Below are 24,676 nucleotides of genomic sequence, written 5' to 3'. Positions count from 1 at the left end.
ACAGTAACAGCCTAGCACCAAGCAGCAAGGTCACAAGCATCAGATACTGCTCCCAAAGACGCTGGGAGGGAAGTCCAGTGGCTTCAGGACAAGACATCAGTTTGCACCAGAAGCCAAGCCTGCACATACACACCCAGTCCTATAATTTCCTGAAGAACAAGTCAGGTAAACAAACAGGTCTCTGCCTCCCTGGGCAACAAAACAGCTCAGCCTGCAAGCCACTTGTTCTTGCTATCCCCTTTTCTGTAGAACAAAAGGCAGACAGTTAATGAAATACGGCACAGATAAAGAAACAGCATAGAAGATGTGTTGCAACTGTGCATTACCATGTTTTGACATTGACTTTGGAATCAGAGCAGAAACATTCAGGTCAGCTTCACAGTTGGTATATTCTGTCTCTAATACTTATTTCTCCTTCAGAAAAAGGCATCATAAAACTATCTATACATCGTAACATAATCTTAGTCAATAGTCTGTAGTCCTGGTAACATGTTAGGCAGGCCTGTAGCTTTAAATAACTGTCCCCAATCAGGCAATGATCTCATCATGAATATATCCACATTTTAACCAACCATGACTTCAGAATCTCAAAACCAACATCTTTCAAAGCTGACTGCCTCTCTATAACATTCTCATATTATGACATTGAAAGTTCAATTGTCTCTTCTCACGATATAAGGGAAAAAAACAAAGGGGGAAACGAAAATTACGCAAATATGATCCTTCAGTTGAAAGCAGTAGTTGGAATATATTGGGAAATACAGCTTTATTTTGCCTTAGTGAATTTGTTTTAGGTGTTTTAAATAATCACCACAAAATAAGATGCATAGTTTAAATTAAGGATAAAGAAACTCAGTTTGGCACAAGTGTTCCAGCAATCACCAAGTGCTTGGATAGTCAAATATCGTATCTCCTGGCAGACCACCTTGGCACTCTTCCACTGTGACTAAGAGTCTTAAAGAAATTAGTTATATTTAGATTAAGAATGAATATCAGTTTGAAAATAAAGCACATCAAATAACAGCTACTAATATCTCTGGGAACATTTGTACCTCATACTCATCTCTCAACAGTTTTAGAAAGTATCTGTTAATTTATTTCACATACATGTATTTACATTGAAGGAAATTCACACCACTGAAAATACAACATTTACACATTCACAGATATACAGTTTTGCAGTCTCTCCTGTGTTAAGAACAGGCACTCAGTTCTTCCATCTCTGCAATAATGACAGTATCAATTTTTACCAGATCAAACAACTGGCAGGTTTAGTGGGTTTTAAGTATCATGCTCTGTATATGGTGGTTATACTCTTCAAGCTTTAAGATGGCAGATTATTTCACTGAAGAAAAATGCCTCCTGTGTGGCATTTGCATAAGTTTCTATAAATCACAAGTGCATACATATAGTTTCTGTTTTACTGGGTTATCAGTGATCCTTACTCTACAGAGTTCAGTTATCCTTGTAGTAGTTATTAAAGTTAATTCGCAGCAGAAAATCCTCCAAATGTGGTTGGTATCCTCTATTTACAAGCTTTGTTACCACTGGAAGAAAATAAAAAAAAATAAAGTAAGCTTCAACTAAGATTAATATTGTTAATTCATCCATGACAGCATCTGTGCCTATTAAAAAAAAAAACAAAACAAAAACAAAACCACAGGAAAAAAAAAAAACCACAAAAAAACCCCATAATGCAGAAATCTGAGAACAATAAACAACAGATGTATATTTTAACATAAGAAAAGTCCAGTATTTCTTTCTGGAATTATAAAACATTTCAAATAAATGCAAAAGAAAGACTGTGAGTCAGTTCTCAGTGAAAGTGCATTATTCTAACAAAGCATTTCCCTATCAAGTTGCTTTCAGACAAACATAGAAATCATATAATCTTTCACAGTAAGATGGTGTGTTCCTATCAAAATTTCAACTGACCAGGAAGCATGTTTAGGTCCTCAGGGAACCTCTGTGAAAGAAGCAGCTCTGCTGAAGTTTTCTTGAGCAAAGTCCATTGTGGGAGAGAAAACCAAAGAGAAATTCCTAGGACAAACCCCTCACACTCTATGAACGAACAAACTGGCTGCTCTAAGCATTCTTAATTGCAGAGTTAAAAAGCCAATAGAAACTCCCTAAGCTCACAAACATCCCATGCACTAATATCAAGGGAATTAGCAAGCAGCAACAGCATGCAAGGAAGAAGGGGAGGTGTATTATTGCAAGTTAGGGCATGAGCCAAAGCCATTGAAGTCCAGACAACTTTGTATTGGCTTTCAATGGATTCTGGATCAACCCATTGTGGAAAGAGAGCATTTTACAATACATGGTGACTGAAGGTTCAAGTGGAGATGAACAAGCACATATTTGTTTTTGTAGTGCTTAATAAAGAGGGTGTAAAAAACTGGGTCACTCATCATATTTCCTTACGGAATGGTCTATTAATCTCTGTCCATGAAGCAACCATAGATCTCGTAGTATGGGCTTAGGTGGCTCCCACAGGTGTTCTGACTTCCTGTAGAATTTGGAAGCAGCCATTCTAACTCATCCTGAAATATCTGTTTTTGGTCCTTTGATACCATTTTTGGACACCCTTAAAGAATAAAAAGGGCAGCTCATTTCCTGATTAATATAGTCTGAACTAGAAAATATTCTAGAAAAATAGATCTAAGAAAAGCAGTTGCACCTCTTTCAGGAATTCAAGATTTTCTAAAAAGAAGGAACCCAGACCCCACAAACCACCTTTATATTAGAGGAAGGATAAGTAATGTACTAAACACAAGCAAGATCTGAAAGACAAACAGAAAGTAACCATTTCAGCACATTATAGCCTAAGCTGACAGTGAGATGAAATTTTATTATGGTAAAGGAAAAAGCATTTGGCAAATGATCCATGTAGTTGAAAAACTTGCCTGGAGCATGTGGTGGGAGGCTCTCTGAGCTTTAGTCCAACAAGGGGAATCGGAATTTCCAAATTTCATACCAATGGCAAAACTCAATTATTGCATAAATATCTAAAATTGCTTCTCCATGGTATCTAACTATCTTTCATTGCTGCCAATAAAAAGTTCCAGAACTCAGTTCCAGAGAAAAGAAAAAAATCTATGCACGTAAGTACAGCTAAATACCAAATACTCATTTTTGTAAACGAGCAAAAACAGTCAGTTTTGAAATATCTGTTAGATTTCTTGTGTGGACATCTTAATTGACATATATGCAGATCTTGGCAAACCACAATAGTGCAGTTTTTATTTGGGAACTACATTTTCAGCACTCCCTAAGTATACAAATCTTCCTACTTTTACATTATACTACCAAAACATTCCAATTGCCAGTTGACCTTTTCTTCTATCTAGAATTTATGCAATTTCTTACCTTTGAATAAGAAATGGGAGTAATACTTGAAGGTATTGTATGACTGCTGCATCAGACCAAAGTTGGGATGAACAGCCATTTGCTTCCCTGCATCGAAGCTCCACGACTGAGAGATGAGCTGGCTGCGGAACTTTAAAATAAGGCTGAAGATGCTATGGATGATGTTCATCACAGGGGCTGCCTTCTCTGTCAACAGACCCCTAACAGAACAAAAACAACTTCAGGAATTAGTTGATGTAATTTACTGGTTCTAAGACTACAAATACAAAGGAATCACAATCCTTTAGGTTAAAGATAATTGCTTTAAAAAAATCCCCAAGACTCCAGCCAACAGATTTTAAACAAGGTGCCTAAACCTAACACAGTTTACTTGCACTTCCAAGAAACTTTTCCCTAGATTATCTGATTTCTAGAATCACATCTGCCTTTGCAAAAGAGATGACATTTAACAAAATGCTCTGAGTTTCCTTAAACTTTAATTGCCTCTCATCTTACCACCTGCTATCCAAACAGCAGCTCTAGGCAAGTCTTTTCTGATTAAAACTCGAAGAGAGACATGAAAGGAGAGATTTCTTGTTTATAACTTCTATTCCTTAACAGCTCCCTCTATCTCACCACTTCATCATTTCAGTGTACACTCTTCAAGAAGAAACCAAATAAACTCTAGCTCCTTTCCTTTTAGTCACACCACCCCTCTGCCTCACATAGCCTGTGATTCCTAAAAGCCAGGTGTCTCTTGCACTGCTCATAAAGTTAGACAGAGGCATCTTTTTGTCCTTTCCAAGTCCAGCCTTGGTCACTGCACGTATATTAAAAGCACATACATTGTACAGGAGATGCATTTTACATTCTTTAGCAAGGCTTACTGTGCACACTACTCATGATGAATGAAATAGAAGTAATTTACAAAGGATGAAGTGAAAGAAAAAGAACTGTGGCATGTGTGCCCTTAGTTTAGGGCTCTTAGTTTAGAGCTGTTCTGAGTAGACTGGAAGCTTGCAGAGGCATGGAGAACAGGAGCAGGATATAACTCAAGGAGTCCAGGGAAATGAAAAGGATGGATAACTGAGAAAAAGTATCGAAGTATAGACCTTGTAAGATGCCATGAACTTTGGTTCCTGCATAAGAACACTTTCATATGTAAAGACTACTTAATGTGTCATGTAAAAGTCAATTTTGCACAAATACATTAGGCTAGGACTGGCCACTCCCTTAACATGTATTTCAAGTAAAAGTAAGTATGGTAGCTTGCCTGAAGATTGCTTTGTTGAGGTATTCAGCATGTGTTCTATGAATTTCTTCTAGGTTGCCCACAGAAGACAGTTTGTTTCCAAATTCACACCATGTAACATGAAGAATCTGATTAGCAATATAACCTTGAATTACTTTCACAAAATGCTGCATCTCATGTTTATATAACTGGAGCTGTCGAAACTGAACAGAATTCGATGCACGACTCACCAAAGCTGAAAATAGAAGCAGAAATGTATTACTAGCCACAGAGACCATCCAAAATGAGAATTTTGAAAGGAATTAAGGTTTTTGTTAGTAGAGTCTGTTTAAAATGCCAAGGAAGATTTTTAAGAAAATTGTGGCTTTTGAAGTTTGACATGACTGTATATAAGCAACTGTCTAGTAGAGGGTGCTGAAGGCATTTTAAATAGGCTGCTCTCTCATTCACTAGCCACACTTACCAGTGCGTTTTAAGTGAAACCAAACATCCTTGAGAGTCCACACCATGTGCTTCAGCTGAAGCAAAAAGGAGAAAATCTTGTTGTATTTATTCATGCAGCTCTCAGTAATGACAATATTCAGAGGCCAGTCAACCTGTAAGAAGTAACAGTGCTGATCATACTACATTTTTTTAGAAATTATAACATTATTTAAAGACAAGTATTTCAACAATTATTATGTATTTTAATAATGCAATGCAATGGTCAGGCTAAGTAAATCCTGTAGTTTCCATTACACATCATTTTACCCCATTCTTAGACACCGCATTCTTATTAACATATTCACTTTACCCTTGTACATAAGAACCATGGCGTAACTGCAGTATTCCACCTTGTTCCAAATCTTCTTACCTTGTACCTGAGCTCTAAGCAACTCAGAGCATCTGGAGCATTGGGCTTGAACATTTCTGGGAGATACTTGAGGGCAAAAGACAGATTGGAAGCAAGCTGGGTGTCACCATGAAGACTGTACTGTAGCGCTTTATTTAGGATAGAATTAAGAACCAGTGGATTCAGCAATTCACCAGGTGTTTGTCCTGATCCAAGCTAGGGATAAAAAAAAAATCCTAATTACACCATATTAATAAAGTCTTGGCTCTTGAAGATAGGTGAATTAAAGCACAGTGGTAAAGTGGTGACCACCCTGCCTTGATTAAAAGTTTTTACTTCTGACATAGGGATGCATGAACAGCATAAGAAGCAACTTCTGAACTATTTTATGTTCAAGCATGAAGGTAATCTTACACCTACACTGATTTATTTTCGTATGTCATATGTAGTTCAGGAGCTACTACAAGTTCTTCCTGCAGGGGATAGAGTCTTTAGAAAGCCAAGGACCCGACAAATTTATCTGACTTGAATTTGCCTATCTCATCACCTCAGCACTCTCAGAGGTTCACAAATAAAGCTATTTGTTAAGTCTAAATCCCCAAGTGCTTTCCCTAGTCGGGTCTAAAGCATTTTCAAGACTCAGAGAAATGCATTAACTCTCCTACAGCTGCCTATCTCCATGGGCAACCATCTATTTCAACCCAGGCTATCTCTCCTACCTTGCTGTCTTTCCCATGAACATAGCAGTAAGTCATGAAAATACTGCCTCATCAGAGGGCCCAGAACTCTCTTCACATGCCCTCTCCTCTGCTCTCCATTTGATGATATTTAAGGTAAGAGTAGGTAGCTTGTAACACAGGTCTTTCTGCTGGATTTTAGCAAACAGCAACAGGTTCTTCCAGCCTTACTGCCAGCAGACAGGAGGGGACAGCAATAGTGCAGCAGTTTTCATAGGAAAGAGTGAAGTACCCTTCCATGAGTGCTCTTCTGTCCAAGACCGTTTTTCTCCATCCTTACAACATTAATGGAGTTCCTTGCTACAGGCTTCTCGACACAGTACAAAAGAGGGAAAATTCCACAAGCCAGGATTCTAATTCATACCATTCCCTCATTCCCATACAAATCAATGCAGAGGCATCAAGGTAAAGCAGACAACCCAAACACTGGGGTTAAGACAACAAAGCAAATACCTTCTCAAACAACAGGTCACTGAGTGACTGAGCAAACTCCCCGTCTTCCATTAACAAGAAGTGTCTCAATGCTTCAAAATGCTTCTCTACATTCAGCTCCACAAAGTAGTAATCAACTATTGCTTTGTTCACAAGAGAAACACTAAGAGTAAAAACACAGAAAAGTTATTATACTTACATCCTTACTGTTAACATTCAGCTGTGGCTACATCAGATTAATGCTCCAGTACTTAACTCTTAGACATTATTCATATAGGCAAAAAACATGAGACAAAAAAAAACTTCATTCATTATAAACCAGAGTTAAAACCTACCACTTCAGGTAATTGGGTTCTGAAAAATACTGAGGAAGTATTTTAAGACTGGCTACATACAATGTTATTTAGAATATGCTGCTGGACCTGGAGCAACACTTTATCAATAGCCTTCTTATCTCTGTCACCTACGCAAATTAAAAGACTATTAAAGTGCCAGTGAGAATATACCAATTGAAAAAGCTCTGTCACCAAATATTAAGGGCAGATCTATACTGGAGTCTACAGTACTGTGTAGGTATTCACCCTAGCTTTAAATAATTAAACTTGCCTATCAGGGATAGGGTAATTCTGGCAGCACAAAAACTTAGGCTTAGTTTGCTAAATATGTGAATTTGTACACAAATCATTCTGGTAGCCAACCAGATGTTAAAAATTAAGTTAGACAATAACTTCTTTCTACATTGCACCAAATTTTGAGCATAGCATATGGAAACTTACAGGAGAACAGATTCTAAAAAAAGTGTCTGTGAGTAATTGTTTTTCATGACAAAAGCAAATCTTGCACAAAGTAACAAAAACTTTTATTTAAAATATTGTTAGATATACTAATTAAACTGTCCAACATATATGTGATTTCCTTATATATCCCAATAGTAACAAGAACAGCTTCTATTATACCTCCAATCAGCCTTGAAGCTGGAATTCCCACAGAAACATGAACTATAATCTGATCAGTATGATTTCAAGTAATAAAAAGGTTTTTTTTTTTCTCCCTTAGATTTTCCTCTTTCAAATATAAACTAGCACACATATTATAAACAATACACCTTCTTTTTAAAAGAATAATTAAACTAATGGTGTCAAAATCACTGCTGCATAATCTACAAGATTATGAGCACTTCCCTCTGAGCACTTATATTCCAAACAGCATTCAAATTTTTAATTTGCACATAACTGAGTTTATGTTATTATTTATCACGCAGGTCTGAACTTTTTAATTAATAATGGACCACTTACTGAATTACTTCTAGGACCTAAGAGCAAATTTAAGAGATCTATGTACAACCCCTGTCTCAAAATAGAATACAACATTAATTGCAAAATTAATGTCAAAATTATTAACAAATACTCACTGAGATACAAGTGGAGCAGTAATAGAACGTTTCATCAGCACTGGCAGAGACAAGAGCTCACTCAGCTGTACAGCAGTTTCATCTGTTGCAGACTGCACCATAGGATCCACAGGAAATGTGTATGATCTTGGTATCACGTGATGCAAGAGATGAGAAACTGGTGGTTCTGCTACATTTAAAAATACACAAACGTTGTAAATTACTATATTTAAGAAGCTTAATAATATTTTCCTACTGAACTATACAAACACCTCTAGATTAGAAAATCATAACATGTCAAAATGTATTTCTCATCTTTGTGCCTAGGAGCAAACTGCTTGGCTATCACAGTTCATAACGTAATTGGTAATTTACTGTTAAGTCATGGCATTCAGTTTTCTTGTTCAAATTTATCACATCTTCTACTGATCTACTGTTCCAACAGTTCTACTCACACATCAAATCATAACTATCTTGATACTTTTCAATACAATACTGATCCGATAAGGCTTTCAAATAAGCTTGTTCTTTCTTCCATGTATCTTCCTCTTTGCCTTCATCCTCCTTGAGAGCATTAGCTTCAGAAGATAAAGTTTCTTGAGGCACAGTATCTTGTGGAATGGCTTTTTCAGGTTCTTCTCTCTATAATTCATAAAATTTTAAGAGAGATGTTGGCTTTGTCTGCTCAGACTTAATGTGTTTCTACAGGTAATTGCCTAGCTGTTCCAAATGAAGAGAAGAGCGTACTCATCTGTGTGTATCATATATGTAAAAATAAGATGACTTCACAGTGACTATTACATTAGGAAAGGAATTTATTACCTTAACTACCAGTGTGTTCAATTCTTCAAAAGATAAATCAGTCCACTCAACAACCACTTTTGTTTCTTACCTGTAAGCTCTGTGAGGAATCTGGAGAAGGGTCCTTATTGACAATATCTGCAATTACTGTAAAAACAATTAAAGGCAGAATTTACTTAGACCTACTTATAATACTTGGTTCATACCTCAGATCTGCTCCTAAAGTTCTTCAGAATACCTGTATAAATTATCACAGAAACAACCACACCAATAACAGTACCTCCCCATAGCCACACCCAGGCAGTTTTAAGCCTCTACTTAAGGACCCTAAAGGTCCTGTTTCACAAAGTTTCAGGCTAGAATTTTTTTAATGCTCTGTTTCTTGCATATGGAAGACAAGTGTAAGCTCAAATTCTTATCTCTGAATTCTAGCACTATATGAAAAGTAATGCAAGGAATTAAGTGGAATAAGTTAGGAAGAAAGTACCCATTTAGAAAATAAACATTCAAGAGTTACATTTACAAGCCCTTAAACAAATGCTGACTGAATAAACCTAATTTTATTTTACCTTCTTGTTTCCTTTCTATTGCATTATCCTTTTTTTCGTCTTTAATAGCATCAGGAAAGTCTGTAACACTGTCAGATATCTGTGACTGTGGCAAAGTCTCTTCCTTAACTTGCAATGGTTTTGCTTCCTTTCTGCTCCCTTCAGCAGGAGATAACTCTTCACTGTAGAGAAGTGTCTGGATTGTGGAGTCAGATGAAGAACCCAAAATGGTTTTACGATGAGGTATGGGATCCTTTTCTGTAGATGGAGCCCACTTCCCTATTTGGATGCTTGACTGGGATGCATGTCCAAATGGGCTCCAACGGGATTTCAAAGGCTCTGTATCTGAAACCAGTTCTCCGATTTTGATGTGTGACTGTGAAGCGTGCCCATGGATGTTCCAACGAGGTCTGGCTGAGACCACCTCTGACACATTTTCACCAACCTTGATATTGGAATCAGATGCATGACCATGGCTGCTCCATCGAGGCCTTGTAGGAGCTACATTTGACACATACTCTCCAATCTTAATATTGGCTTCAGAAGCATGTCCATGGATGTTCCACCTGGGCCTTGAGGTCTCTATCTCTGAAGCATATTCCCCAATTTTAATATGAGCTTCAGAAACATGCCCATGAACATTCCATCGGGGTCGTCTAGATTCAACTTCAGAAGTATAGCTGCTGCTTTTTATATGGGAATCTGAGGAATGTCCATAAGCACTTGAATGTGGCTGGTGAGTGTCCACTTGATGTACATATTCTCCCACTCTAATGCTGGCATCAGATGCATATCCATGAATATTCCACCGAGGCCTTCTGTCATCCTCATCAAATACATTTTCCCCAACTCCAACATGTCCCTGCCAAGCTGCAGATGGTCTGAGAACTGTATTAAAATCATACTCGCTTTGCTGATGCAATGGTGCATTGTCTTCTGGTGCTCCTCTCAAGACAGGCTGACTTTCACTCACTTGCAAAGTCTCAGAAAGATCTGAGTTAATATTTTGGAAAGCTTCATCTAGCAAAGATCCTTGCATCCCAACAGCAACATCTCTTGCATGTTCATCTTCTGACTTAGATAAGAAATCTTCTATATTCACATTGGATTCACGCAAGGACTCAGCACTGTATGGAGAACTGCATGCTTTCTCTGATTTTTGGAGACTGCTTTCAGATCCTATTGCTTTAGGCTGAAAATGCTCCTCAGCGTTATTATTTGCTGGCTCTGGCATGGGCAGTGCTTTGTCAGCAGCAGCAGCATATCCCTGCTCAGGCTCAGATTCTATTCTGGCAACTGTCTCATTAGAATGCAGAGGTTTCACAAAAGACACCTAAAAAAGAAATAATTATTAGACTGTATGGCTGGTCACATATCAACCTACTAATTAAGGTATCACTTTATTACAGGATTAAAAATTTTCCAATTTTTTCTGATGCACTATAAATGATAACTACGCACTTCACTGTTACTGTGAAGGTTGTGTTTATTGAACCAAAATGAACCATGAAGTTAAGTTTCCTCTTTAGGGAAACTTGGAACAGCAACTTTAAGTTTATGTAAGAAAATAAACTCACTTGTGAAGGTGGATCTTTCTCAACAGGGTTTTTATCCAAAGCCAACTGGCACTGTTTAAAAGGAATAATATCTAATTTTCTCCTGTAGTTTTCATCTGGAAGTTTTCCAAGCATTTCCTACAAGTGAAAAAAAGACAAAAGTCTTTAAGTATCAAGTATCACACTTTCTACATTACTTAAATCTTTTTAGGAGGTACCTCAATGCGTTTTTGATCTTCTAACAGAAACTTAAGACGGGCTGTTTCCAACTTGTGGCGCTGGATTTTCCATAACGTTCTTTGTTCCCTACGGGCTGCATCATCAGAAAGTTTGCTATAATGGTCAATTAATTCCTGCCTAAATGAAGGTAAAAAGAAAGCTAAGTTACAGATTTTTGCACACAGATTTTCATCTTCCCTTCTAAAGAATAAGACTTTTTAGCACTTCAGAAGTGAGAATTGATTCTTAAAATGTAGAAGTCAGAGGCTTCAGTCACAGAGAATAAACAGGTAGAAAACAGAGGATTGTAGTTTTAGTCAACATGTACTTCTGTAACTATTTTTAGTAGGTCACTCATTTGGCTTTAGTAATTTTAGATGAAACAAAAGAAAGTGAAGTATCAATCTAACTCAAACTGCTTTTTATTTCTGCTTTGACATACATGTGACCATTTTTGCTGTGGGCTCTGCTTTTAAATTGTAAGATGCAGTCAAACTTTTTTCCTGAAATTTTGATTACAACAAAACTCAAACTGGATAGTGTTGGCACAATTACGTGGGTCCCAGATTTTTCGGCCACTAACCATTCGTAACAATATTGCTCACAGATTACCAAAATCCTTACATCCATCTTCTAACTGCAAACATTACACTTGAACTGTCTGCAAACTACTAGTACCATAAATTTTAGCATATGGTAATTCTTTCCTGAGGTCTTTATGATGGTTTTGAAGACTTCTCAGATACATTTACCTTGCCTTTTTTTCCAGTTCTTCTTCTAAAGCTTTCAGTCTTTTTTCTCTCTCTCTGAGCTCTCGGGCATAGCTGAAATCATCATCAATCTCCTCCTGCCTTATGGCAAGACGACGCTGCATAAAAATTTAACACTTTTAAAAGCCATTCTCAACACCGGCTATAACACACACATCTACAAGAAGCTCTTATTTGTACACCGTGAGCTACTAATTCAACTTCAGTACAACATATCCTTTCATTTATTTGCCTGAGAAATACAGTTTGCCCCTAGAAACACAGAGAGATACCTCTTGGTCCTTTGCAAACTGTTCTTTCAGCTTCTGAAACTGTTCCCGTTTCTTTGCATCCAAAGCCATTCGTTCTGATACTTGCTTGTCTGTATTAAAATAAAGATACTGTTAGCTTACATTAAAAAACCCACTAGAAAACACATAAAATTCCACTATAACTTACCACTAATGGCTTTTAGTACTTTGCTAGCAGTTTCCCGAGCATGAACTATTAATTCTTGTTTGGCTATTTCCATGCGCAAATCCTAAAAAAAAACCAAAAAAAAACCAAAAAGCCAAGGTGGAATTTTTTCTATTATTTTAGACTTGAAATACACTGTTGCAAAGACAGACACACATTTTATAATGGTTATTAATCAATTAATACCAAAAAATATGAATAAAACAAATAAATAAATGCAAAATCTACAAACTAGTAGAAAGTTAATACTCCAGATTTTAAAACAAACCAAATCCATCTGATATATACACTAAATTGATGGAATCTGAAGGCCAGAAGTCTCTTTGTAGCTAAAATGTTCAGAAAGAACAATTAGCTATGGAAATGACAAATAGTCTCATCTGGTTACTAATCAGCTTATCTAATTTGTTAAATTAGAATCTAGCAGTCTTTTCAGTAGGAGGACAAATCTCCTAATGCAAAGAACTAAGATCGAAATCTAACACTCATTTAATATATGAAAAGGCCAAAACATGCCAACACACCATCTATACTTTTAAAAGCTATATTAAGTAAGTTTATTTACTGCAATTAAAACTGCAATTAACCCATGAAAAACTTCTGACTATAAATACAAATTCTTTAGGGGTTATAACAAAAATGAAAATTGACTAGTTAAAAAAAAATGTAATGAGGTATTTATTCCTTTATCCATTTACCTTTTCCTCCTTGCTTATGGAACTGTATCGGGCAATTCTTTCCATTCGACCTACGTACACTGCACAATCTCTCTCTATTTCTTTCAGTTCTTCAAGTGAAAAAATAACTGAAATCCGGGGAACAGGTATATCTGACCAACATATATAATGCTGAAAAATGAGAAATTTCCTTTTACATACATTTTTAAAAGTGTAAAATTTTATATTATGAATTCACATTAATACGTTTTTTTTAACTTAGTTGTGCTTCAAAACACTGACACAAACCTCGATACAGGATCTAAAGCTTACATTAGTATCATCTTTTGGCATTTATATAATTCAAAGTAGGAGACAAAGGTACAATGGTCCATGACTTGGATCACAGGTAAAATTGTTAAGAGTTCTGTCTTTGCTGCTGAAAATCTAATATATACATTTATACTAATCATGTTCTAGATGTCTCAAATTTTCCTTTTCTAAATATCCAAATTAAGTGAGCATGAGTGACTCAATGCTGAATGCATCTCTCCTGTCAAAAGTTAGGTTTTGTTCATTTACATCCCCACAGATCCCCACTCAGTAGGAACTCTCTAAGACAGAACTAACACCCCTACAGGAGAGAACTCCACACACAACAAGACTCTCAAAACCACTGCTAGTGCACACCACAGAGAACCTGTTCTTTGACTATTCCTGGTCTTCATACTCTGCCTCAACATCCCTGAATCGCTTAAGCTATTCTATTCAGTGCAGAAAACAGATAACTGAGCTTGTAGAAAAAAAAAACAAATGAGTGCACAAGCACATTCACACTGGATTCCCCCAGTCTACTTGCAAAAGCCGTAAGACGGAAGCCCAGGGCTGTATTTGGGGGAATGTACTGGCCTAAGCAGAAGGGAAGACCCAGCTCTTAAGGGCATTATCAGAAAGGGATGAAATGTGCCTGGCACTCCTAGACCTGGGTGCCATATGGCCTGGGGGAAGATACTGCATTAGTGAGGTGCAAAGCTGAACTTATCACGGAACTGATGGGTGACACTTTTATGAAGAGTCTAGTACTACTGGCACACCTGAGTCATGGTCTGGAAATGGTTATCAGAGCAGACTGATATTATTTGAGCAGACTGATAGCAGAGGGACATTTCACTTGAGGTATTAGGCTTATACCTGACACTACACAGCTCATAACAAGCTGCTCTGCTCTCTGAGACTGAGCAGCTCTGATCTTACAGAGAATACTAGCTACCTGGGAATGTCTATAGACTTTAGAACCTCTTTGGTTGTTTTATTTTTGGACATATAGAGAGAAGAGGGAAAAAAAAAAGTAGTTAAACCTGTTTTTCTTATCAAGGACAAGAATCATTCTGCAAAATACCAATAAATAGAACTGTTTAAGCACTTCTTGAAAATGCAGTGATCCAGCTGGAAGAACTATGCAGAACTGAGTCACAGTCTGATAAGTGAGGCAGCTTTAAACCAAAAAGGAATAGTGCAAGAAGTGGAAGGAACTTTCTTGAATGCCTAAAACATTCCTGCTTTCAGTACAAAGAAAATAAATACAGCATGTGCATTGTATACAATAAATCTGATGCTGTTAAAATGTATATTTCTGCAGTGAGGTGGTAGAAAGTAGAGTGGATAATCAGCTCACAAGTATCTGAGAGCAAGTAATTAATTGCCTTGCATGATCCTACTTATGCAATACTGGATTTTGATAAAGGAGTAAACTTGCTAAAAACCTAGACTCTTGATCTAGAGAGACATGATTTTCTCAATGTAATAGGAAGGAAGCAACCCAAAACTTACCCTAGGACAGCACAATTTCAGCAAGTTTATGGTTTTCCCACATATGTACACATCATTAGCAATATGTTTAAGAAATACAGGGACACAGTCTTCCACTTCTTTTGAAATCAAAACATAACCATGAGTCCAATAATGTTTATCTATGTAACAAAAAGATGGAAGTATATACTTTAGTTATTTAATTAACAGCACAAATTATATAAGTTAGAAATGCTCCATATATATACTGTACCTCTGAAACAAAGATAATCCTCATTCACCTGAATCATAAATTCTCCATAAACATCTCTGAATACACCACTGTATACCCAATCATAGATAAATCTGAAAAAAGTAAAAATTAACAATATTGAAAATCAATCCTCTTGCATTCTTTCCTTTATTGTAACCAAGGAGTTAGTATGTTCTTTAAAATCCCAAAAGACACAAGCTATAGGCAGGATAAAAAAGCCATCAACTAAGTCCTGTGACACTGACATTTAAATATACAGGAGATTGTGGCTCAGTATTTTCTTAAACTATATTTAATAGAATATTTCAGCGATGATTAGTTTTGATACAAAAACAGTGCCTCAATTAAAACATTTTTTTTCTACATATCAATTTACTAAATATATATAAAAAATGTATAGAAAACTTTGCAGCACATCCAGGGTACAACAAGAGAAAAGCGGAAAGGATTTGTTTTAAACAGACGTAATTTCAGCAGGAAGAAACTAAAAGAGTATAAAACAAAGATGCAATACCAAGCACTTTTTCCCCAGACCCAGAGGCATTTTTAATATACATGCAATGATGAGAACTACTATTTTAGCATATTTATTCATGCTTTTGCATATTTTCTCTGTGTGAGCCAAACTTTTGAAAAAAAACCCTCACTATTTTTATACAATACAATTTGAGGCTGTAGATAAAAAGGCTCAGAGGTCCAGGAAGATTTTTTTTAATTTTTAATTAACACTGTGCAACAAAGAGGGAGCATTTAACACAGCAACCACTGCTCAACCTCAAGGTCCTAAGTTAAGAACTTTTAAATTACAAAATCTGATGCCTCTATGATTTATTTGAGCAACAACTTGTATTATTTAACTTCTTTCAGGTTAATAAATGAGTGGGAAACACTTTTTGCAGATAAACAGGCTTCCTTCCAGGGTAGTCCTGATCATGTATAATTGATGCTTCAACAGGTATCTGTAGCAAATTTAGGAATCAATGCAGCAATCCAGATTTTTTTAGGTTCCATGTGATGCCCTTGGTATTTCAGAAATCTGACATCCTTCCATAAATAGCAGGGTAAGAGCTGTGAAGACGTTTCAGTGAGGCTTCTGCTAAATATGAAATTAAATTTCTCTGAAGATCATTTAGAAGGAAGAAAACACAAGAAGAATGGCCATGGGAGGAATCTTAAATTTAGAGCATTTTGACAGACCTTTGTTTTCTCTTCTAAATATTTTTTACATCCATTATGTAACATTGCAAACAGATGACGGGCTACACCTATAATTCCTGTAAATAGCTATTAAAAAAATTGCCCATATCTTCAGATGTCTATAAACTACTAATTTCTAAATTGTTGTACACTGCTTAACAAAACTGTTACAATCCAAGGAACTCAACTTTTAATCACTCCTATTATCAGTTAGTTACATGTACTCAATGAACAACGGATATTTTATTCATTTTTTCTTACTAAAAAGCCCAAAACAAAAAGACAGTGGAAAAAAGCATGAACTTTCCCAGTTTGTACAACAAAAGAAGATTGTTCATTTCCAGTTTCAGGATTTTAACTGAGGTACAAGAAAAGAAAAAAAAAAAAAAAAAAAAAAAAAGTAGTTTATCCAAATCATATATTCCAGTATGAATTGCCATGACCCGCAGCAAGAAATAAGTCTTATTTTGCATATATTTATTTACTAATCTAGCCACACATAACACCTTACATTGTTACTGAGCTAAGAGGAACAGAACAGCTAAATTAACTAATTTTAATATATACTGCATATACAGACGTATTTATTTTCTGAAAATATTAAAAGCCATTGTTAAACACGCAGAGTTACTCACCAGATTACCAATTCATAACTCTTAAACTCAATAATGCAGAGAACAGTATGGACACACCTTGTGTATGGTTCACAGCTTGTCTTCAACAAAGACAGAAGAACTGGATAATGCTCATTGCTACAATTGTTGAGAGCCTCTTTGTACAGATATGAAAGCAATTTAACACCCTAAAAATGAAAAATATTTTAGCATTAGGCACCAAACTTCACAACAACTTTAACAAAAGTACATGGCTTTACATATTTCACTAGACACAGAAGGCTGGATTCATCTCACTTCCTCCACCTATCTGCAGTTAAGATCACTTTACCTGAGCAAATTACCTCAAGCTCACTTTATCATGTCTAGAGTGAAACAGATATGTTTAGAGTTGAATTCACATGACTAGAAGGATTATTTGAGCCCTCTGCTTATTTTAGGATTGGAAAACACTGGACAGATTTCCAAATTTTCGAATATTGGGAGAAAGGACTATAGTGTTCTAATTGGAGATCCAGAATCATAGCTTTGCTAGCAGAGAGACCAACACTAAGTATTTAATGTAAAATCCAACATTATTTGAAGAAGATTAACACTGCAACCCAAAACAAACATAAAAACATCCAAAAAAAAATCACCGTAGGAAATGAAGCACCAGCTCCACCACTGATCCCCAGTGCTGTTGTTCCTATGCCACACAGTTCAGCTAAATACCTAAAAAACAGTATTAAAACATACATAAAAATTTCAACCAGAAGTCTCCAAGATCAGTCATGAGCTTTGCTGAATTTGAATAATGTACAACAATTATACTAGATCTGCTGAAGGATAAGAGGGATAACAAAGAAACTGAGTATAAAGACCTTGTATATTTTTCCTAGAATAGCCTGGATACAAAAAAAAAATAATCTGTAAAACAGAGGAAAAATACTAGTAGACTAAGTAAGAATGCCCATGTAAAATGGCCTTTTTTAGTGTATATGAAGAGATTGCATTTTTTCTGCTATGAAAAGCTTAAACATTTAATACCATTCTCTTACCTCAGCTGACGACCTAATTTTCTGAATAGAAAGCTGATTGTTAGAAGACTTAAAGTAGGAGGTGTTGACAAAACACAGGCTCGGTAATATTGAAGATACTTTCTCAGTCCACTTGTGAATGCCTGGTATGAACAGAAAATATTTAAAGTCTTACTGTGAAAGTTGTTAACAGTCTATCAATGTTTCTCATCAGTTGCATCAGCATGAAAACAAACCTCTTTAGTAAAATAAATGGCATATGCAGGTAAGGGGGACTTTCACACCAAAGTAAGGGGCAAGTGTGGGCCCATGCAACTTCAGACATTCCAATGAACCAGATGACTCCTCTATACTCTTCACACATCCAGTGCACAGAGCCTATGTGCACACAGTGAAATAAAGCATCTTGGTTTAGCTTCTTTGATTTGTCCTTTGAGGAGCTCCTCATTCTCTATAACACCAACCCAGGGTAACCTGTTTCCTTACTTTTATGCCTAAACTGGATACTGCAAAAAACTGTTATAGAACTTTATCTAACAAAGAGACCTTCTTAACAGAATTTGAGTAACATTGCTGTAAATCAAATATTCAGAATGAGTACATTTTCATAACTAATTCTAACTTAATTCTATGCATTAGGAAGAGATTAAATCACCAGGTATTACAGAGTGTACATACAGCTCAACATAATATACAGAGGACTGACATGGAAAATTTGCACTTAATTTTGAACCAAGGAGAAGTAATTAAAGCTATTCAATACCATATTTCTCTACTTCAGTTTTTATTTTTGAAAAATATATATAGAATGTACTAAGAAAGTTCTTGTATTTTAATTTTATACATTTTTCTGGATAAATTTGTAATGTTCTTAAAGCATTTAAAGATTGTAATTCTTTAGTCCACAACAGAACAGTATGACTAAACAAATCACACTTTGGGTAACAAAGAGATTTTACTACATGTTTCAGAGCAAGCAAGCCCTTAGCACAGAGAGCTGTGATTTAAATACAATGGCACTGTTCCTTGTTGACCTGGGATGGACCATTACACTGAAAATACTTTGCAGTTTTGCAGAATGTGAAGTTCCAGCTTTACATTAAATCAGTCACCTTTTCTACCTCAGATAATTGGCCCATTAAATCTAGTTGATTTAATAACAACTGTTTTACCTGAAACACAAGTCCTTTGCTGTATGAGGAATCCAAAACTGGCTGAAGAGAAAAACGACTTAGCCGTGTGTAATAGGTTCCATACTCTGCAACTTCCGAGAGCAAGTTATGCATTGTCTCTGGTGATGTTCCAGATACATACACCCCCTCCTTTATCACAAATGACTGAGCAGACTAAAAGGATATAGGGAGGGAAAAAAAGGCAGATTAAACTATTTCAGAGCTGTATTCTGATTTAAAATAGCAAATATTTACACACAAAAATAACAGACAAATTCTCAGTTTAGATACTCAGATGACTGAGACTATATAGCTAGGACAGTGAGACAAATATTGAATTGTAGCAAAATTGTAGGAGTAAGAATGATGTCTTTAGAAAGACTCATTATCTAATCTGTTAAAGAAAATCCAATCTACAAAATTATTTACACATCTATTTTCAAGTACTCATAAACCTACTTTCCCTTTAGAGAACTACAAATACTCTTAGCCTATTCCAGTAACATAATTACTGCAATATATAAATACTGCCTTGTTGACATTAGGCAACATTCAACTTCTTAACACTAGCCACAACTGCAAGATCTCAGCTGAAATAAATGTACTGAAGAGGAAACCTCTGTGAAGAAAAAGAACAAAAAGACTTGACTAAGAAGTGCAGAATAAAATCTTCCCTACCTGATTGAGTGAAAATGTAGTGGATACCACACCAATGAGGACATTCAAGACATCCTTAACCAGTTCAGGTTCTTTCACCAGCACAAGCTGAGGAAGCTGAAGTACAGTATTAGTAAACAGTTGTAATTCCCCTTCTCGAAGTTTATAAAATTTGTCAAAAGCTTCTCTTCCAGCTTCAGTAAGATATGGTTCCTCTTTTTTACCAGGTGGGCTGTGTCAGAATAAACACAACATTACAAGGTGATTATGTGAAAAGAAGGAAATACATCTAATACAGGAAGAAAAAAGCATTTCAGGGTTTTGTACAGACAGAATTCCTCGCAGAAAAGTTACTTGTAATATACTTGCAATGTACATTTTTAAGGGAATGTGCAAACAGTTAATGAAACCATAGCTCAAACTCAGTATAGAGAAGAAGTATGTAGATAATCTGAACATCAGTTCAGAGACAGAATCCTTGACAGAGAACTACCAGCTGCTTTTATGGCCTTCCCTGGTGCAGTTTTCACACTAGGAAATGACGCCAATACATTTCCACAGTTCATTTAATGCTAATAGTCAAATAAGTTAAGGAGAAATATGCTCAAAGTGCTAGAATGAACTTCTACTAACACATTTTACCTCTTCGCAGTGAAGATTACTATCCCCTCCAAAACAATTTCTATTTCCAATTCTTCCAAACATTCTGAATTCTAGTAGCAGGTATTACATAAAATGACTCTTAGACCCTTACAGTCTAAATAGTAGCAAGAAAAACTGTCTTGTTCTAGGAAAAAAGCTCAAGTGGGCTACAGTGGCTTTGAAAAATCAGAACAGGGAACTTCTGAGTTTCTGAGCTTCTAAGGCTCAGAGATGAAAAAACACTGTTTAACAATGCAACAGAACACCACTAGATTATTATTTAAAATTACAGAAAACGTACAGAGCAAAGCTTCTCCAAGAATCAGGCACACCACTGTCCATCTGAAATATCAGGATACCTGCTATACCTGCCTTTTCTTTTGCTTTCCATTTTAGGGGAGCCAGAAACCCTTAATAGGACGGCAGAGAGCTTTCTCTCAGGAGATGCATCTTCTACTCAAGATGCCAAAAAACCTACAAGTCTAACTAGACCACCAAGAAATCTGTTCTAATTTTCTGGCTTGTCTACAGGATGGGGAAAGGAATACAATACTCTACAATACTGGGAGACATTTGTTTAATTCTTCTACTGCTCTACAATTACCCCTTTCTCTTTTGAAACTGCAAATATGGAATCATTTTAGACTGAGACAAATCACATAGCATATAAGAAGTCAAAATCATTAGAAAAATGCTGCATTTCATACACACAGTATTTTCCTAATCCCTTTGTTTCTTGACAAAGATGATTTTATATTTTCCTATGAAAATGCTGCACTCTAAGAAGCAGTTTCTTGAAACCACAAAACCTTTATTCCTTTATCCCTATGAATGCAGTGTACTGAAATCTGTGAATTAAACATGCTCATTTCAGTATTAGTACTGAGATCATGTGGAACTAAGATGAAATGCACCTTCACACATTTGCATATAGTGCACAGTAAGTTTACCAGTAAGATCAGACACATACTACCCAATTCTTTCCCAACATCTTCGTTTGCTGGGTCCATATGTAAGCACTGCATCCCACAAGTCTATGTCTGGAGTCATGCTCGGCTCTGACTGAGAATCAGGAGTCAGATTGGATGCTGACTGGAATCCCTCATCTTCTGACTGGTCTATACTTTGAGGAACCTGTCAGAAAGAGTTCAAATGTCAGACATGAAAACATTTTCCTGAAGACATATTTGCTAATGAAAAAGATGTTTTGCTCTAATTTGTGACCAAGTTACTCTATGTGACCCAACCCATCCCACCTACCCTCCCTTTATATCAATTTTAAGTTTTTACTGTAGGCACTCTTTTCATTTGATGAGTCTTTACAGGTATTATTGCCCATACATAAAAAGCAAATCACCTTCAAAGTAATATACTATGCTTGTTGGTGTTAAACTTGAAACTTTCTTGTTTGGCAAGCACATAGTTCTACAAATTGAGAATCTCAGGTATGGACATTCAACAATATGTAGCATCAATAAAATCATACTGCTCTGCCATTTGTTCCAGGCAAATGATCTAGGCCCTGAATCTTCAAATTTGTAATAATTTTGTTAACTATGACTACCATTGTTTGTTCCCTAATTCATATGCAGAAAATCTGTAAGTGTCCAAACAGTGTATATGCCACATCCTCAACTCCCACTCAACAGGAGCCGTATGTGCAGAACTGTCCTCAATTTTAGTAAAAGACAATCATACCCATGTCAAAAGCAGCATAATCCTCAAGAAATTATAAATTTTCCAGAGTGATGGAAAAAGTTCAGCACTATCTCAAAAAGATTCTGTCTCCTCTAGGTTACATCTACATCCACATGTGAACTGAATGGCATGGGGTTTTTCTATTTAGTGCGTTTGCCTTCAAGTTTCAATTCACACCCTGAATTAATGGAATTGCAAGATCTATCCATATGTTAAGTAAATGGAACAAGACGAGGATCTAAGGGTAGGCTATAAATAAGCCTACCTACACACAGTAAAAATGGAAAGAAAGAAGAAAAACTCTGAAAGTGTATCTAGTATTTCTGTGAGAATATACCAGCAAAAAAAAATAAACAGAATGGATGGCAAAAGGGGAAAAAAGATACAGTAGAAACTGTGCACACTGAAAAGGTAAAAGGACAATAGGAACTAGGCCATTCAATGTGAAAAAAAAAACCAGAAAAAATGCTTTAAGATATAAAAAGCCAAGACAACAATACAGCAGGTTAGGTAATGCAATCTGAACAGCAAAGCACATATATTCAGACAGGGATGCTTAAGCAGTCAGTCTAAGCACTGACAAGTAAGCAACAATGCAGAGGAATTCAACAGACAAAGCAGGCAAAAATGCAAGCAAAAGGTTGCTAGGGTGGGGAAGGTATAGATATAGCTGATGGATTAAATTCATAAATCCTATGGCCCATGATGGGTTGTGACACAGCTACAGGGCTAGACCAAGGTTTTTGTTATTATACATCTCCAAAAAGCTTATCTGGTTTTCTGCAAAGAAAAGGATCCCTTAAATTCCAGCGCTGTATGCTTCTATCACAAATTAAACTATTACCTTGGTTTTAAACTATAGCTTCAAAGTGACACGTGAAAGCATGCATACACTCGTTAATCCAAAACAAATGATACCGTACTTTAATTGCGAGTCCAGACAAATCTGCATTGTCAGGCACTGGTGGTAAATCCAACTTGATGTCCATATCATACGTACGGCTGTGGACAAGAGCACCGAAGAGTGAGACGCGCGTCTCCTTCTCAAACTTGTCCCCAGCAGGACAGCCCTGTGAGAACAGCCCTATGGCAGGGAGTCCAGTGCCAGGTGCAGCCTCCATTATCTGAAGTGTCTGCTGAATCGTGTCATTGAACTGACACTCTTCGTTTGTTATCAGAGACTGTATGTCAGCTTCAAACACACTTACATCATAATAATCATATCCCTGGTATTTGACATTCCTCCCAACATATTTGTTGTTCAGAAAATAGTCCTTTTTTTGTGGTACCAGCTGAGGAGGACCTGTTCCAGCAAGCTGTACTAAGAGATCTAAGACAGAATTAACTTCAGTAAATGGTAAACATTCAGCTGCTTCCAGCTCCTCCACAAGATTCTCCAGTCTATCTGCTTGAGCACCTAGGCCAGCAACTCTCAAGTTGAAAGACAGCATCAAAATTTTGTTCTTCACTGGGAGTCTGGAAACATTTGATTGCAGCTTACGAGCCTCATCTTGAAAAAGGTTCATGAACAGGGCATTATAAGCAACCCTTTTCAGATTTTGCTTAGCCCTCCTCTTGCTGATCTTCTGCCTGCCTAAGTGAACCTTCCATGGCAAACCTGTCAAGTGTGCTTCACACAAGTCATTGAACAACTGTGTAATGCTCTCCATTTCAAATGAGACTGTCGGGTTTGGGCAGTTACAGTCTGGATCTCTGATTTCATGGGAAGGAAGACCTGAAAAATACCAGGAAAAGGAAGAAGCTCATAAGAGGTATATGAAATTGCTAAGTATGCTTTAACCTGAACTGAGACAGCCCAAAAGAAAAGAGAACTGGCCTCCCACATATTTAGGACATGAGCTATAAAAAACCCACTTTAACTTTTATCGCCAGTGAAGTGATGGTGCAGGAGGCTTAATTCCAGATGCCAAATTTTACTCGGTAGACTGAAATAAAAGTGGTAAGGTTGTCGTGGTCCAATCCCAGATTCCTGCGGGAACATCCTCTACCTTTTTCCGGAGATATCCATCACCTCCCTCCCCACGCGATGCTGTCTTCAGCCGCGGGCGAGAGGACGTGGGCAAGACGCGGGTGGTGATGGTGACCGGAGGCTGGGCTGGAGGGCCATCCCCGGCGCACTCCGCAGCACCGAGGAGAGGCGGGATGTCGGCTCCCCCGGAGGAGCTGACGGCGGCGGGGCTCACCCCGAGCGAACTGCTGGGCCCAAGCACGGCGCGCCAACCCCCCCGGGCCCCCGCCACCAGCGGCGCCCCGCGTGAGCCGCCCCTCGCCCTTCCCGCCCTTCCCGCCGCCGCCCGGGCCGTACCTGCGGCGCTCCCCGGGACAGCGGGAGCGGGACGGCTCCACCGCCTTCTCCCGGCGCCGCCGACGTCACCCGAGCGCGACCGGGCCCGCCCCGCCCCGCGGGGCCGCCCTCAGGCCCGGCGCTGCCGCAGAGCGGCCTCAGCGCCGGCAGCAGCGCACGGAAACAGCCCCGTGCGCCGGTCGGGAATTTTAATCTGTTCCTGCGCTGCCCACCCGAAATGGTGTTGCCACTCAACTGACAAATATATAACAACACGCTAGTGCCGGAAAGCAATGAAGCACGCTGCTTCATT

At 37.4% G+C, this 24,676-nt stretch overlaps 1 protein-coding gene across 2 annotated transcripts; it reads right to left on the bottom strand.

The window, feature by feature from the left end:
• Positions 1-1,073: 1,073 nt before the first annotated feature.
• On the bottom strand, positions 1,074-24,437 carry TUBGCP6 (tubulin gamma complex component 6). Of its 2 annotated transcripts, XM_088055669.1 has the most exons (27): positions 24,385-24,437; positions 22,982-23,793; positions 21,331-21,494; positions 19,740-19,950; positions 19,062-19,235; positions 17,911-18,032; positions 17,509-17,584; positions 16,949-17,058; positions 15,060-15,151; positions 14,828-14,967; positions 13,040-13,189; positions 12,324-12,405; positions 12,158-12,246; positions 11,868-11,983; positions 11,115-11,253; positions 10,918-11,034; positions 9,362-10,673; positions 8,884-8,939; positions 8,447-8,633; positions 8,013-8,181; positions 6,623-6,764; positions 5,454-5,648; positions 5,064-5,196; positions 4,622-4,835; positions 3,370-3,569; positions 2,425-2,587; positions 1,074-1,547 (listed from the first exon to the last, which is right to left on the bottom strand). In XM_088055669.1, exons 2-26 carry the CDS (start codon positions 23,726-23,728, stop codon positions 2,436-2,438), a joined length of 5,289 nt encoding a protein of 1,762 aa, XP_087911795.1. In that variant the 5' UTR covers positions 23,729-23,793; positions 24,385-24,437; the 3' UTR covers positions 1,074-1,547; positions 2,425-2,435. The 2 variants fall into 2 exon arrangements, with proteins under 2 accessions (XP_087911795.1, XP_087911797.1); XM_088055671.1 differs by lacking the exon at positions 2,425-2,587.
• Between the last annotated feature and the right edge of the window lie 239 nt (positions 24,438-24,676).

This window comes from Pseudopodoces humilis, chromosome 5 (assembly GCF_049639895.1).
Source record: "Pseudopodoces humilis isolate 2021_Gansu_Grassland_sample_001 chromosome 5, ASM4963989v1, whole genome shotgun sequence".
Lineage (NCBI taxonomy): Eukaryota > Metazoa > Chordata > Aves > Passeriformes > Paridae > Pseudopodoces > Pseudopodoces humilis.
Note: the sequence above shows the minus strand (reverse complement) of the source record. Positions and strands in the feature narration are given on the sequence as shown.

Coding starts and splice junctions, on each gene's coding strand:
- TUBGCP6 (XM_088055669.1), bottom strand. CDS start 23,728: ATGGAGAGCATTACACAGTTGTTCAATGACTTGTGTGAAGCACACTTG. Junction 21,495..22,981: donor TGTCTGGACTCGCAATTAAA/GTACGGTATCAT, acceptor TCTTTCTGACAG/GTTCCTCAAAGTATAGACCA. Junction 4,836..5,063: donor GTTTCACTTAAAACGCACTG/GTAAGTGTGGCT, acceptor TTCTATTTTCAG/CTTTGGTGAGTCGTGCATCG.